Source organism: Penicillium cinerascens (genome assembly GCF_028974065.1).
Source record: "Penicillium cinerascens strain IBT 15544 chromosome Unknown contig_5_segment0_segment0, whole genome shotgun sequence".
In the NCBI taxonomy this organism is placed as follows: domain Eukaryota; kingdom Fungi; phylum Ascomycota; class Eurotiomycetes; order Eurotiales; family Aspergillaceae; genus Penicillium; species Penicillium cinerascens.
Window position 1 is genome coordinate 1,091,239 of NW_026695294.1, and position 15,518 is coordinate 1,106,756.

The 15,518-nt window shown below is 47.7% G+C and overlaps 9 protein-coding genes across 9 annotated transcripts; 4 read left to right on the forward strand and 5 right to left on the reverse strand.

The window, feature by feature from the left end:
- Positions 1-51: 51 nt before the first annotated feature.
- N7498_004853 (uncharacterized protein) lies at positions 52-694 on the reverse strand (the record flags this gene model as incomplete). Its single annotated transcript, XM_058451915.1, has 3 exons — positions 52-230; positions 292-540; positions 604-694. The coding sequence occupies 3 exons, from the start codon at positions 692-694 to the stop codon at positions 52-54; spliced, it is 519 nt and encodes a 172-aa protein (XP_058308453.1).
- Positions 695-1,976: 1,282 nt separating this feature from the next.
- Positions 1,977-3,624, forward strand: N7498_004854 (isocitrate lyase/PEP mutase family protein; the record flags this gene model as incomplete). Its single annotated transcript, XM_058451916.1, has 2 exons — positions 1,977-2,838; positions 3,128-3,624. The coding sequence occupies 2 exons, from the start codon at positions 1,977-1,979 to the stop codon at positions 3,622-3,624; spliced, it is 1,359 nt and encodes a 452-aa protein (XP_058308454.1).
- A 1,683-nt stretch (positions 3,625-5,307) lies between these two features.
- Positions 5,308-6,132, reverse strand: N7498_004855 (NADH dehydrogenase [ubiquinone] 1 alpha subcomplex subunit 6; the record flags this gene model as incomplete). Its single annotated transcript, XM_058451917.1, has 4 exons — positions 5,308-5,427; positions 5,602-5,748; positions 5,910-5,971; positions 6,090-6,132. The coding sequence occupies 4 exons, from the start codon at positions 6,130-6,132 to the stop codon at positions 5,308-5,310; spliced, it is 372 nt and encodes a 123-aa protein (XP_058308455.1).
- A 352-nt stretch (positions 6,133-6,484) lies between these two features.
- Positions 6,485-7,290, forward strand: loc1 (the record flags this gene model as incomplete). The annotated part of the gene is made up of 2 exons (XM_058451918.1): positions 6,485-6,787; positions 6,853-7,290. The coding sequence occupies 2 exons, from the start codon at positions 6,485-6,487 to the stop codon at positions 7,132-7,134; spliced, it is 585 nt and encodes a 194-aa protein (XP_058308456.1). The 3' UTR covers positions 7,135-7,290.
- Positions 7,291-7,709: 419 nt separating this feature from the next.
- N7498_004857 (uncharacterized protein) lies at positions 7,710-8,054 on the reverse strand (the record flags this gene model as incomplete). Its single annotated transcript, XM_058451919.1, has 1 exon — positions 7,710-8,054. One exon carries the CDS (start codon positions 8,052-8,054, stop codon positions 7,710-7,712), a length of 345 nt encoding a protein of 114 aa, XP_058308457.1.
- A 1,041-nt stretch (positions 8,055-9,095) lies between these two features.
- On the reverse strand, positions 9,096-9,485 carry N7498_004858 (uncharacterized protein; the record flags this gene model as incomplete). Its single annotated transcript, XM_058451920.1, has 1 exon — positions 9,096-9,485. The coding sequence occupies one exon, from the start codon at positions 9,483-9,485 to the stop codon at positions 9,096-9,098; it is 390 nt and encodes a 129-aa protein (XP_058308458.1).
- Positions 9,486-9,525: 40 nt separating this feature from the next.
- N7498_004859 (uncharacterized protein) lies at positions 9,526-9,890 on the reverse strand (the record flags this gene model as incomplete). The annotated part of the gene is made up of 2 exons (XM_058451921.1): positions 9,526-9,695; positions 9,839-9,890. 2 exons carry the CDS (start codon positions 9,888-9,890, stop codon positions 9,526-9,528), a joined length of 222 nt encoding a protein of 73 aa, XP_058308459.1.
- A 2,804-nt stretch (positions 9,891-12,694) lies between these two features.
- N7498_004860 (secondary metabolism biosynthetic enzyme) lies at positions 12,695-13,582 on the forward strand (the record flags this gene model as incomplete). The annotated part of the gene is made up of 1 exon (XM_058451922.1): positions 12,695-13,582. The coding sequence occupies one exon, from the start codon at positions 12,695-12,697 to the stop codon at positions 13,580-13,582; it is 888 nt and encodes a 295-aa protein (XP_058308460.1).
- A 725-nt stretch (positions 13,583-14,307) lies between these two features.
- Positions 14,308-15,467, forward strand: N7498_004861 (glycoside hydrolase family 5 protein; the record flags this gene model as incomplete). The annotated part of the gene is made up of 3 exons (XM_058451923.1): positions 14,308-14,381; positions 14,444-14,892; positions 14,941-15,467. 3 exons carry the CDS (start codon positions 14,308-14,310, stop codon positions 15,465-15,467), a joined length of 1,050 nt encoding a protein of 349 aa, XP_058308461.1.
- Between the last annotated feature and the right edge of the window lie 51 nt (positions 15,468-15,518).

Below are 15,518 nucleotides of genomic sequence, written 5' to 3' on the forward strand. Positions count from 1 at the left end.
CAACAGAAGATTGAGGTAAGACTAGGAGGAACACGACAACTTTAGGATTTCTCAATAGACGCGGGATGTTTGATCAGGAAAGATATTATCATTATCGTCACCCTTGGTCTTTTCAATTCGGCCCTTGTGCGTACTCAATTTACCCTTTTTGGCGTCAAAAATAGGGCGGATCCACAGGTTCTCGGTGTTTTCGCTTTCATTTTCCGGCTTAAAGATACATTGTGTAGCAGCTATTATTATTTTAGCTTAAGAATTCACGTCGAATTAATAGAAAAATGGAGGTTGACTGACCAATACCTGTAAGGTGATTATTAATGTATATGTTTTCCCAGTGATCTTTCGGTGCTTGGTAGACTTCATGCATGATACTGAGATGCGGGTGTGATTTGGTGATTTTGCTCCACCATTCCCATGCCTCACGGTGAAGTGGGCTATGTGCATAAGCGTGTACATCTTCCAGGGTTCGAAAGTAGGTCGCAACCATCTGTTGATTCGCTGTGGAACGGTCGCCCAGTCCCAACCAGGAGGTTGTACCGAGATCTATATTGAGAATAATGTTCAGTCTGTCAGGCTGTGCAGAAAGATAAAAAATATTTTACTCACAATTGTACTTTGCCGCATTATCTGCAAGCTGAGCCTGCATTGCATTCATATAGTCCCCCACCTCTTTGAAGCCGGGGCCGAATAAGCCCATCGGACTGTCGGGTGCGGGGGAATGTGAGACTGGGTAACTCTGAGAGTAATTGAAGGGCATAGACATACTGATTTGAACGTGCGGACAGTAAAATTAATGCGACATCTTGATCAGAGGCTTTCCCTGAAAAAACCCCATTTCGATCGGGGAGTAATGCTGAAAATTTCCCAGCTATAACACCATCCATTTGAGAATTTTTGATGAGACCAAGCATCATCAAGCCGGTTTTGGCAAAGCGATAAGATAAGATGAGAATTGGCGGCAGGAGTGCGTATGAGACCGGGAAGACCAAAAAGAGAACACCTTGAAGAACAGCTCCCAAAAGTAGCCATGTTGTTATCGTAAAATTGTCCCGGATTACCTAAACATTCATCAATTTAGCTCTGGATTAATGACGGAAGGAACATTCATCTTGTGCATTTCTCAAGCTGATCGTAGTTAGGGCGGCACAGACATTACTTGGCTGGTATGGCTTAGATTTTACCCTTTCGGTCGATGGGGGGAAAAGCGGTTCCAGGTTCGCGATAGACCGTGTAGACTTCATTTCGGACGATGGTAGTAGGTGTTTAAAGAAGTGCCTAGTAGGAAGGAAGGCATATGTCGCCGCAAGAGAGGCAACTTATAGCAGAGATTGGAAGTAAGAGCTTAGGTGAGAATGGAGCGGGGAAAGACGGGTCTGGCGCCACGACCCAAACCGTTTTAAGAGGCGTTTTCATCTCACTCATCAGGATTGGTCAATTCGTATGGTAGCCTGATCGGGGCTGAGACTCGTATTCGTGAGATAGGCTGAAGTTCACATCTACGCATAATCGATTCCTTTGGAGTCTACTTCGGCTTGGTGAGGGAGGGTTCCCACTTACACTCTTCGATTGATTCTCGAACCCTCATGCCAAGGTATACTAGTATATATTGGGAATCACTCCGAAGTATCCCGGCCAGTTCAAGCTGTACAGTACTTTCGGTAAATTTTTAGTAATCTACGAGAAATATATCAAGACAAGAGGAGATGGTGGAACTTTCCGTAACCGAATTTAGTTTAGCGCTATCTGAGTGAGGCGCCGGGAAAGAAAGCATGTGTGTCCTAGGGATAATCTGTTGTCGAATTCTATTGTACACGCTCGCACGACTATTTCCAAATTCAAAGTCTATTCTGGGCACAGGTTCAGACTCTCAATGTTAATTTTTCTTTCTTCCCCTTTTCTTTCCTTCACCTTCTGTCCTCTTCACTCTCTTTTCTCCCTTCTAGGCAATGGCTTATGATGACGAGGATGACGGCCCCATCATGTGGCCCCCAGTGCCATGTGGAAACGCTGAGGACCCCGATGGCACGGCGGCCGCACGGGCGGCCAACGCACCGCCGCTACTGCCGGCCAGACGACGGCGGGCTCTAACAATTCCGCTTCCTTCTGAAGATGGTGGAGAAGAGGGAGATGGTGAGGGCGGCAGTAGAGATAGAGGAGAGCAGCAAAGCAGCAGCAGCAGATACATACTGCGAAACCGGCCTAGCCTAAATATCACAAAGGCTGCCCGCAAAACTTCATCTTCGAGCAGTCAGCGCACAGCCGACCAATCTCAGTCTCGGCTGCTTTCGATACTGCCCGCCGAGATTCGCCAAGTTATTTGGAGGCACACCGTGGGCGGGCAGCTACTTCACATGGCCCGTGTCCCCAACAGACTTGTTGCTCTTGAATGCGCTCAGCTAAAGGACCTGACTAAGGACCTGGAGACCCTCAGGCATGACTGCTGGTGCATGCCGAGAATCGGAGCCCTTCGTGGTACCATTGCTCGCGTTTACCGAGCCAAGAATAGTACCCAGCCCACACGACCTGCTAACCTTCTTCCTCTGCTGCAGACCTGTCGGCTAGTATACGCTGAAGCAGTGTCAATGCTATACCAAGACAACATCTTTGATATTGATCACGTGGATACACTCCTTTACATAAAAAGATGTATACTCCCTCAGCGTCTACATCAGATTACAAGACTTAACTACTCTTGGGATTTCTCTCAACCTATATACCCAGACTCTCCACGGTACAAGACCTGGTGTGAAGCGTGCAATGTGCTCTTAAGTCTCAGCAGACTACAGGAGCTTACAATACACCTCACCGGAACTTTCCATGTAACCTCGGAGTATTACGAAAGTAAGTCCTGGGTGCCCCTGCTGGACGGACTCAAGCAGGTCAAGGCAACCCGGCGATACGACGTGTATATCCCATGGTCCGAGGAGGAGTGTCGCCGGGCAGCCGCTGAGAATGACTTCCCTTTCACCTTGGTGTCTTGGCTCCAGAAGCCGCTTACCCCACGAAAAACTGCCAAGGGCGAGACCATTACGCTATTTTAGGCTTTAGCTTAGGCTTTGTTGGAGCTGGCTTCGGTGATCTTTGTTCTTCGACATTGTGGTTTACTCAATGTCACGCTAACCATGTGCAGGCTGCGGACACACCCAAGGAAAGAGCTTAGTGTCCCGCGAGGAGGCTTATGTGCGAATGCAAGCTGCTGTTGATGCACGAAATGATGGGAGGGACATCTTCATTCTTGCCCGCACGGATGCGCTGATGCATGGCTTGGATGAAGCCATGACCCGCGCCAAAGAGTTCAAGCGGAGTGGCGTCGACGCGATCTTCGTCGAGGCTCTTCCAGACCGTGAAGCCATGAAGCGACGTGCGCAAGAAATTGAGATCCCGGTCTTCGCCAACATCATTGAGGGTGGTAAGACAGAGAATCTGTCAGCCAAGGAGATCGCCGATTTAGGATACAATGCGGCCGCGTATCCTTGGACCTTGGTGGTGGCTCACTTGCAGAGTGTTCGCGAGGCTTTGGATGGGCTCAAGAAGAGTATGACTGTGGGCGCTCCTCCCATGATTTTGATTTATGATGAAGTCTGTGAAGGCGTCGGGTTCAATAAATATTGGATAAGTTTTATTTGACCGAGAAGCCTGCCAGGATGCGTTGGAAAACTGGTATCGCAGAGGTGAAAAGTGCAGAATCAGCGAAAGAGACCAGATGGCTCTCAAATTTCTGGCAAACTGGAAGCAAGTTCATAGGCAGACTATATAAAGAAGCTGCCTCGGTGGCCCATCGTGGACTGAACAGCCTCTCACTTGGCTGTAATAGGCAACCGCATGGACCGGTGCGTCTTACTTTTTTGTCTTCAGCCTCATTACTCCGCTCTTATGAATTTGGCCGGAGCGCACAGTCAAAAACCTATTGGAGAGAGAGAGGTCGACTTAATTTCTTGGTTGGATGTAACCCAAACTTCACAACTGAATAATTCTTGGAAGACATTTTACTTTCTAAAATCTTGGGTGTAGATAAGAGAGTTCAGGAATCGGCGGGGTGCGCTATGGGCGTAATACAACGTCAGACGTGCAGGGAAAATACTCCACATATATAAGCATGCCGTAGCCTGGCTTGAATTTTGGTTTACAACACGCTTTTAGCAACAGCAGATCTTAGCCATGGCGAGTCAGGTTCTCACCGAGGAAGAATTCTATGTTAAAGTCATCGCTCCAGCTCGCGGCATATCGATTACATCATCTGCCACAGAGGACCCGATCTACAACGGCTCATGTCATTGCGGCTTTGCGACCTACCAAGTGCGCTTAGACTTCGTCAATCCGAGCCCCATCACAGGTGCAATCGTTACACGATGCAATTGCACAATATGTATCAAAGCTGGGCTGATGTCCATCTCGCCCACGCCAGTCCACTCATTCGCTCTGCGGTCCCCAGCGGGGGTCGCCAGGAGCTGAAAGACTACCAATATCCAAATAACAACATTCATAGATGGATGTGTCCTAGGTGCGGAATCCAGATATTCAGCGAGGGTCAATATACCTACCAGGGGATGGTGATATCCTGGTTGCGTGTCAATGCAGTGACACTGGACGGCAGAGACGACGGGGAAAGAATGGTCGAGCTTAAAGAGTTCAAGCCCAAGTACTATGGAGGTCGAGAAAAAGAGACTCTTGCCATGGGGCTCAGAGATGAGCCATGGGAGCATGGTGTATGGTAATTTCAGGCTTGCACGAAGAGAATGAGCATCCAAGCAGACGGGAATAAGTATAAATTTTACAGATTATGCCGCGTTCCCTGCAGGTTGGTGAAGATTAAATGGTTGTTGATTTGTGATCTTTAAGTAAGTCATAGATCCGGCGATCCACGGCATTCAAATCCCAAGGCGTTAACAGAGTCACGGGGCACGTGGGAGAAAACAAGAAATCGGGCGTTGGCTACATTCAGATGCGTTGGCTATTTGAGACGTGCTTGTTGACTGGCTTTGTCTCTAACTTGTATCTTTGAAGGGGGTTGTCTCCGTGCCATATTGTGCAAATGATTCTAGCAATTCTCGAGATGCCTTCCTCGAGATAACTTACATTGCCTCCCAGGGACTATGAAGCGCCATTGAAGTTCACGGCTACAACCGTCAAAGGCTAAACTTAAACATGAATACCAAAGGGAAAGAAAAACTCAGATGATTCGGCGGCTTAATCAGGCTATATGTACACATCATGTCTCTGTCTATGGCATAGTTTCGCCGATTACCACGCCATGGACTTGCAATCAAAGAAAAGGGATAAAAGGTGGTCGGGATACAAAAAGCGGTCTTTTCAGTTGCGGCCCTCCAGGAAGCCCGACACGAAGTTGCGGGGCAAGCGGGCACCAGGGTCTTCCTCGGGGCGGAAGTATTTCATGACGTGGGACAGCTGCTTCCAGTAGTTGAGGGTTTCCTGTGTTGGATGTCAGCATTAATTCAAAGCGGATAACATTGGTGGCTGAGGATCTCTCGAGCGGCAATGAAGTGTAGACAAAACCAGGGAAAGGCCCCCGTCTGAGACCGACAATCCTGGTCTTTCCTTGTTCATTGCCGCGCTGAGGTTCCACGGCCACAAGTCAAGTCTGACCTGGAACTCGGCGTGGCTCTGGAAGAGCAGGACATCCACCACGCTCATCTGGTTGACATAACGGTGCTTCTCAAACTCCTGGCGGATCTTGGTGCGGATAGCGGAAACGGGCATGTTCAGAGAGTACATGGTCTGGATCTCGGGGGACTGTAACATGATGCGTTAGCATTAGTCGCCAATGTATTCCCAGTTCAGATAGACATCAATGGCACTCGAGAAGCGTTCTCCACATGGGAACGGGGAAACGGCAAGGAACGGGCATCCGGGCGACGACGACAGCTATCTGAGGATCTCGGGGGTAAACTGACCGCGCGCAGCCACTCGCGGTATGACTTGAGGACTCGGTACTTCGCATCCTGCCAGTTGACGGCTATAGAGAAAGAACGAGTATGTTAGCCTTGCACCAATCACACCGGCTTAATTACAGCGCAGGCCGAGCGAGGGCAATCGGAAAGCCTCGGGGAGAACGACAAAGGGAGGGGGCGTACAGGAGCGCGTCCGTTGCGCAAGGTAGGTCGGGTTGATGGTCATGGTGGAATTGCGTCCACTCAGGAGCGATTGAGCGAGAGGAAGGGCGCGGAGAGAAGGCGTCGCGGGCGAGCTCTGGTGGTGGAGGTTTCGCTGAGGTTGCGTGGGTGGAATGAGCGACTCTCACCGCCTTCCCGTTCCAAAATTTCTTTCCGCAATAATTTTGGAGATGCCATTTGTCGCATCTCGGTTTCCTTTTCAACTTTGCGCCTGAACTGATAAACTCTTGGTGTTTGACGTGAATAAGTCTAACCAGTCGAGCTGCTCAACACTGCACGTTTGCCACGGCATCATACCACCCTAGTGCATTCCAACTTCGACTTAATCACCCGCTCAACTTTTTCCGCAACACAAAATGGCGCCCACCAAAGGGTCGTCCAAAGGCGCCTCATCCGGAGGTAGCCACAAGGGCTCCAAGACTTCGAATTTCTCGTCTGACTCGCGCGTGAGCAAGTCCAGCAAGAAGAATGCGCCCAAGCGCCCCCCGCCGAAAGAAGTCAAGTCAAAGGCACGCACCGCCCCAGAGAATCTGCAGAAGAAGAAGAAGAGAAAGTACACAGAGGCAGAACTCAATTTGCCCAAGCTGAACTCAATTACGCCTGTTGGAGTTGTGAAGCCCAAGGGCAAGAAGAAGGGAAAGACTTTTGTCGATGACTCGGTATGTGATTGCGGCGCTCGATGTTTGGCTTAAGGAACTAGCTGCTAACAATGTTCTTGTTATAGGAGGGTATGATGACAATCCTTGCCATGGTCAATGCAGAGAAAGAGGGCCAGATCGAATCCAAGATGATGAAGGCACGCCAACTGGAAGAGATCCGCGAGGCCAGGAAGAAGGAGATGGAGGCAAGAGTTGCAGAGAAGAAGGGCAAGCTCGAAGCCGTCAAGGACTCAATCCGGAATAAGAAGAAGGGCAAGGGTGCTAGTGACGAGAGCTCCTCTGCGGTCTCGAAATCTAGCGGCTCCAAATTCTCCAAGCCGAAGCGCAAGAGTGTCTCATTTGCTTGATCGAAACCCACAAAAGCACAAAGGGAGTATTGCCTATACCATGTTCATGTACCTAGACGGGGGTCTGGCGTTTGTACCGGTTTATCTCTATTTCTCAGTTCAAAACATCAATTGATTGTCAATAGCGCTAGTGATCATGATGCTACATATTCACACATACCATGTTAATCTTTTCATCGATGAGCCTTCTTGATCCCTATCACAATCATATGCATATATGTTTGCTCGCACCCGGCCCGTCATGTCCACAGCGAAAGCACACCGTAGAAGATCAATCTGAAGAACGTTTCCAGGATTATGAGCATCCACACGAGTTTTAACATTCGAACCGTACTCGTATCCTATCTCAGTATGTGAATTTCTTCAGGCAACGTACCAGACGTATCGTACTTTATTATGTTGCTCTCGTCAGCCCTCGCTCTCGTCTGAATTCCACCATTATTGTCTCAACCTGACTCTGCACCTCACTTGCTCGACGTGCCCCCGACGTATTCGGTCCTCAGGACTTTCTTCTCAAGAGAGATATTTCTACATTCCGGCCTCATCGCATCTCCCAACTGGGCATACTCCCTGCTTCAACGGCCACCACAGCAATGCACCAAAGTCGAACTGAGGCTCAAATCGCCAGTCGCTTGTGAGAGAAAATCACGGACACGCTCGCTAAAGTGCTTGACTGACTCTCCAAAAGAAACAGGGTGGCGGCTGAGATAGCCGTGGATCTTGACAAGTTGCGTCATGATATCAATGTGACTTTCGCACGGAGCAACATCAAGGATCTTTTGAGAGTTGGACACTGCTATGACTTGCGAATCCATGGGCTCTGCCGCACTATCGACGAACTCATTGAGATGCTGTCCCGCGATGTGAACCGCGGGGCCCTCTTGGACATCAGAGCAGGGACGGAAATCCTTTTCTTGCATGTCCGTTTGTTGACTTTTAGCCTATGCGATACCACCGACGTTCTTGAGGAGAAGATGGAGGAGGGACACCGTATCATCACCCACAATTTCCCAGAAAAGGTGAAAAATGAGATAGCCCGGTCCATCTGGGCACGTCTCAGCTTTGCCGACCCAGCCTGCATATGTTTCCTGTGCAGAAAGTGCAGGTTGACCACGCCACGTTAGGACACATTCAATCCTGACCAGATACTACCCGTCTTGACTGCGACAAAATTGCTTCTTAAGCTTGGATTTGGATTTTGAATGCGGGATTTTTCTGCTTCGGGGATAGGTCTTGCCTTGAGACCTGGATGAAGAGAGTAGTTTAGAAGAAACTATTGGTTGGGTTGAGGTGGAGTGGTCAATGGGTTCTCGAAATTCTTTAACTAAACAACGAATGGAGTTGCCAATACGATCTTAGGCAGATTTCAGACTATCATTGACCAAATTGTCAGTTTTGATTTAGAGAAAAGTGAAACATAATCCAAGGGGAGGGAAGCTATAATTCCGGGTGAACTAACATACAATTGAGGGTAAACTAACCTATAATTGAAGGTGAAATAAGATAAGTAGTTAGTATGGGATCAATGCACATAAACTAGAATCGAGAAACGGTGTCTGTTCAGTGCCTTGATATTCCATATCTCTCGTCATGTATTCCAGACTAAACCAGACTGCAGGGGGTTTTTGGCTGCTTTCTCGTGTTGCGCCTGGTCCGTATGGTCTGTGGCAGTGGCTTGTGATGGGATTTGCTGACGAATGGGACCTTTACACAGCTGCATGAGCTTTACCTAAAGCTGTACTGTAGTCTGCAGATAAAATGAAATTATAGTTTCAGAAACCCGCAAGACGAACCCCACTCAGATTAATAGTATCGCTAAATACGATACTGCACGCGATCGAGTGTTGGAACAGCTTTCCTATGAGAAACTCCATTCTCTGGTACAAGAATCGCAAATTATGACTAGTCATTAGGCAATTTGGATCAGTCTCACAAAAGTCTCATGCCAAACGCTCCTTGTTTCACTTCTTTTGGGTGATGACTTTCAATACCTCGACCGCCAGATCGTGAGCACTGGCCGGGTTCTGTCCAAGGAGGAGCTTGGGGTTTGATATCACATGAGAGGCCCAGGCCTCGTCTGCTTTCTCATATTTACCTCCACTAGCCTTATCCAAGGCTTGTTGAAGATGGAACGGCATATTAGGAGGAGCAATGTTGTTGGCATAAGCTTGATCTTCTTCTTCATCACTGAATCCAGTCACCCGTTTCCCGTGTAGAAGAGGTGTTCCATCGGCTAGCTCGACGTTGACGAGTGCGGCCACTCCATGACAAAGAGCGACGATGATGCGATGGGCGTCATGGAATTCCCGAATCAGCTGAATCGATGTCTTATCAGTGGCGAGGTCGTACATTGCTATGGTGATATAACTTGGTTAGATATTTGGTTCTTCCTTAGAACATGAAGTGCAAGGACTGCAACGACAGGGAATGCCTACGTCCGAAGCCCCCCACAACGAAAATGACATCAAAGTCCTTCGCGCGACCAAGAAAAGAAGCGAGCTTTTCAGTACTCTTCCAGAGATCTTTTTTTGTGCGGTAGAATTCTTGACAGTAAGCATCATCTTTGAATCGTTAGCGAGGCGATGGTCATATCAACGTGAGGTGCAAGCACCTGATAAGGATGAGCAAACTCGGGCTATGAAGGCATGGTCAATCGAAGATCAATAGTCCTGTAAATAAATGATAGGACTAACCAGATACCAACCGGTTTCATGCGAAGAAAGGACAAACAATATCTTTGGCTTATTGGCAGTCATTGTTCAGCTTGGCGGGATATAATGATAATTCTTGTAAGAATATTTCTACGAGCGCGGTATATTAGTTACGGGCCAGCAGATATGGTTTTATACCTTTATTTCTCTGATTAAAAGTGCCTAAAATCTCGATGTCCAAACGGAATGCATCAGTCTATCCGGTGTATGTATCTGTAATCTTCACTGGTAGCTGACGTATGAGGTCGACTGTCTCCCTTCAAATACGAGAACACGTCATCGAGAACGCCACGGTCGGACAAAATTGTATCTTGCTGTCCCACAAATAGTCAATTTTTTTTGCTTTTCTAACTTACAGGGTAGTCTAAGATGGTGACATTGCATTCTAGCTGGAGACCCTGTGGTCAACGCGGACAGTGGCGTAGTGGGCCCGTGTTCTGCTGGTCGGGATTCACTGGCCAACCAATATTTTGTCAATTCCGCAGATTATCTTTCGCGTTCGGCCTGTTCAATTGGCACATGTGCGTCGGTCAGATGGTCGCTTTTCATGCCTTATTCCGGAAGAAAACAAATTGGTTGGCCATGTCCTCTTAATGTTTTGGCATGAGCGACTGGATCCAGTCTACCTGCCTTTTTTTCGAAGCAAATCCAAACCAATCATATACTACTACGGAAGGGCTTCCAGAAGAAGTTCGTGCCCCGCACTTAAGATCTCCCGGGGCTACGCCACGACTTCCAAGCCCACGGAGTGCGCTCCCGAAAAGAGTGCAAGAATCGGCCTAGATCCTTCAATATCTTGTCAAAGGAGGGCCTAGAAGCCGATGGTCCCAAAATGGAATTAGACTATGGTGGCTCCCATGGTTACACTACCTCTGCCCCGCATGATTTCTCTCGGGTAAATCTAGCCTGTGCATAGCATGTCGATTTCAAAACAATTTCCATAGAGGGTTTGTGCGACTACTTTCGTTATTCAGTTTAGCCATGGAAATAAATACGTTCTTTTTGCTCGTCATGAGACATTAAATTGAACCAGATCCAATCTGCAGCAAGGCATAACGTGAATTCGATTAAAACACTTTTTGACGGCGCTAGTTTCCCACTTTATAAATCTGATACTCGACTGCGGAGCCTTCATCATCGACGATGAACCGACCTTGACCCACAAACAAACAAGTTTCGACCCATTTACAAGCGGGATCGTCCGTCTCGATGACAGGCGATGCGAACCATTCGTGGTCACCATACTGCGTTGATTTAGCATCGGCAGCCCCGCTCAGGACTTTACTGCCTGCTTCGTCCACTTTGAGAACTCCGTGATAATGGACATAGATGCTGTGTTTTCCATCTCCGGTACGTGCTTGCGAGCGCACATTAATATAGCATACGTTTGTCAACGGATCCATCTGTGAAAAAATATTCAATCACCGCTGAGGAGTAAGGAAGAGATGAGTGGTACCAAAATCCAATCCCCACCACCTGGTATAATTGTTGCTTTTATACCAGAGCCATTTATAAAGCCGTGTGTGATGGGAACGATGACGCGTGATGGTCCGTCCTTGATCTTGGGGATTGTTAAACCGTTCTCTCTGGAGAGATAGGCGCGCATGGTGAAAACATAGTCCAGCTGAGGTGCCATAGCAGAGTAATGAAGTACGAGGGAAAACAAAGGAAAGTTGCTCAGAAGCGGAGGCAGCATCAAATAAGGCTGCACGTACCACGCTTGACGTTATTCGTATGTGACGCCTACGTCAACTATAACTGGATCATGCGCAAAATCCATCTTTTGGATACCTACTTACTGTGGAAATACCAAAATGGTTTGTATTCCAGAAAAGTGCTTAAGGGAAGTAACTCCCAAGCTGAAGTGTTCTTACGAGACACCTCTCACAGATTACTACGTGTTTCAACCGGGTTCATTTGCATTATCATGCAAAAACCCCACATGCTCGTCTGCAGCGTATTTTGAAAATTCCCACTGCAGCTGATATGATGGGTGTGGAATCTGTTGTTTGGATCTGAACGCCACCTGACTTAATTATGATGATATAAACCCTCCCACTCAAGTTGCACGTGATGTGTAATTTTTGTCCCTCCTTTTGCATTTATTAGCAAGAACGAACAACTGATCTAATACGGAGGATCTCTCTAATGAAAATCCCATTTAAGCAATGTTTGCTTAAACGTCTTGGCCCAATCAATTAGAAAAAGCGGGCGGATCTTCACTGGACGACACCGTATAGCATGTTGAGGGAACGTTTGAAATCATAGATCACCGCCAATCTCGATGTCCATTGATATGGGCCTATTTTGAGTCTTCCATTCACGCCATATGGCTTTTGAGATGATCGTTGAGTTTTTTCACCTTTTGTAGTGTTGGAGAAATTACTGAATATCTATAAAGAACTCTTCAGACGCTAGGGTTGCTACGTCAGCTCATGTTCTAGAACGATTCAAAATTTAAACCTTTATAAAGGAATTTTAGATATCGGTCCTTAGTTTTTCAAATCAAATCTGGGGTCATCTATGTACCAATCAGGTACAGGGTGCTACTACGGCGATAAATTAAGTCGTTAAGTTGTGGGGAAATCACGGGGACTGAAACACGGCGGGGAAATTGGACATACCGAGGGGCGAAACTGGATAGCCGAGGTGAACCATCGATGACCACATGGTCCTTGGTATTTTGTTGTTACGGCTCGGCTGGGTGATTATTTAATAATAGCGATTGTACAGCTCATAATTTATTTAGCCTTGAAACAATTTCCCCAAACCAAGTTCACTTTAGAACAACACATGTACCACGCCGTCCCGCAAGACACTATACTCGACTGCGGAAACCATCCATCGAAATGGACCCAACAACATTCAAGTCTTTGCTCTACAATACATCAGCAGATGGAAAAGTTGCCTATATAACGTTAAATCGACCAAAGCAGCACAATGCTATTGACCAGCACATGCCCTTCGAGATACGCGCAGCAGTCCGGTTGGCCAACGCAAATCCTAATGTTCACTGCATTGTACTTAAGGGCAATGGACGTGGCTTCTGCGGTGGCTATGATCTCGATATCTACGCCGCAAACGCCGAGCGCGGGCAGACAGCTGGCAGCCAGGACCTCAGTCAAGGCTATGAGCCGTTCCATGAATATGCATCTATGAAGGAATGCACAGACTGCTATTCTGAGTTGTTTCACAGTTACAAGCCAACAATCGCACAAGTCCATGGAGCAGCTGTCGCAGGAGGAAGCGACATTGCCTTGTGCTGCGACCTCGTTGTTATGGCAGACGACGCGAGGATCGGCTATCCTCCAAGCAGGGTTTGGGGTTGTCCAACAACAGCAATGTGGTCGTATCGCATTGGGCCCGAAAAGGCCAAGAGGATGCTCTTTACGGGTGATCTCATCAGCGGCTCGGAAGCTGCGGCCATGGGTCTTGTTCTCAAAGCCGTGCCACAAGCACAGCTGGAAGAGACGGTCGAACTTCTCACCGAAAGAATCAAGAGCGTTCCTGTCAATCAGCTTTGGATGCAAAAGCAAGTCATCAACAGCTCTATTGAAGGCATGCTTTGCTCAACTCAAAGGCTTGCGACTATCTTTGATGGCATCACGCGAAATTCGCCGGAGGGTATCGATTTTCAGCAGCTCGCACAGCGCGTGGGATTCAAAGCGGCAGTATCGGCCAGGGATGAGCCAGGAAGAAGTGAGGAATACAGAAAGAAGTGGAAAAGTGTGCTGTAACCTAGGAAGAGAATATAGAGAAGAAGGCGTTTATCTGTAATAACATCCGCGCTTGGTGAGAGGAGGAATAGAATTTATCTACTAAAGGCACTTATTTATAGAGGGTTGATAGTAATCTGCTAGCTATCTACAGGAGAAGGTTTTACCGGGCTCCACTGAGGAACCGGGTATATCTGTTGATAAAGCTACGCATAGGCCATAATTTGTTATTTATATATTAAGGCCTACTAATTCCGAGGTAACGACCACTACCTACCTGTGCGGCGCCTAAGAAACAGTCATTTATATCATAGTGAACTGTCCAATAACCACTAGTCTAAAATCTGATTCCCCGTCAAGTCTAGTGGGCAGTGGTTTATACTCAACTTCAACGAAGGGCCGGGGTGAATATGCACTAGTACTGTACCCCTCACCTTGAAGTATCTGCAAGATATCCATGCTGACAACAGCTTAGAATGGCCGGAGTTATTTCGCATGCCGACAGAGCGGGGAACAACACGATTATGCATAGTAGCGACAGCAATGTTTCATCGACTTACCTAATTTATTTCTTACTTCAGATACCTACATATCGCACCACATGCAATCTTTCGTGCATGCGATCTTCATTTCAGTACTCTTAGCGGGGCTTGACCTCGGTTGTTCTGCAATCGAATATTTATGTTCGCGCAGCCTTTGGAGAACTGCAGAATCATCAACTCTCCACTCAATTGACAACTACCAATATGAAGATTAGCACTTGGTTACCGACTCTGGTCAGTTCATGCATGCATGGAGTTGCTGCTATACAGTATGCAGGGTGAGCTTTACTCGCTGATAAGTCTTGGGGTGGGATCACCGTTCCTGATTGAAAGCGACCAGTGTCAACCTTATTGGACTTGCGGCCGACGCTAGTCTGCTCGGCACGGCATACACGTCATTTGAGTCGACTTCATGTGGAGGAAAACAAACAAACTACCCGTACCTTGATCCTCCAGAGCTCTACTGGGAGTGGCGTGACTTGGGGTTCAACATGATCCGGCTGCCTGTTGCGTGGGGACATATTCAGGATGGGCTAAACGGCCCGCTAAATCAAACGACCCTGTCAGAACTCGACAACCTCGTTAACATCATCACATCGAATGGCAGCACGGTAATTCTAGATATTCACAACTACGCCCGGTATTATTGTGCTGTTATTGGACAGCCTCTGCTGGACCTGCCTGATGCTCCCCAAGAGGTGACTGACGACAACTTCACGGATCTGTGGGGCAAGCTAGCTGCACATTATAAGGACAACCCAAACGTGATTTTCGAATTGATGAATGAGCGTAAGTAATCAGTTAGAAATCTCGACAGCACAAGCTAACTCAAAACAGCGTGGGGTTTGAGCGCTTTCCTATGGGCCGATACTATGAAAAAGGCCATTCAGGCGATCTTGAAGGAGGCACCTTCACATCGAATTCTCATCGCAGGGCCGTACGCGGCGACAGTGACGACTTGGGAGCTCCGATCCGCACTGGCATTGCTTCCGCTGCTGGACACGGCTCCTCGAGGCCAAATCATATTCGACCTGCATCAGTACTTTGACATTCTTAATGGAGGATCGGCAGATTGTTTGGAATGGTGGCTTTTCTATCTCCCATTCGAGGCGGTCACTAGTACATTACGCAGCCATAATGCGATCGCGATGCTAACTGAATTTGGAGGGGGACCTAATGATGCGTGTGCAGAAATCATCGAAAAAGTGTTGGAATTCTTCGAGGATAACTCAGACGTGTGGAAAGGATGGACTGCTTGGAGTAATATGAAGGGAGACCAGGCAATCAGTCCGAATGCGAGCAGCCAGTACTATAAGCTGGCAGGTGTAATGGAGAAGTTTGCACCGCTGCGTGTAGACCAATAAGCATATCGATGAGATTAAGCATATTTATTTGTGAAAGGATGATGGGTTGGA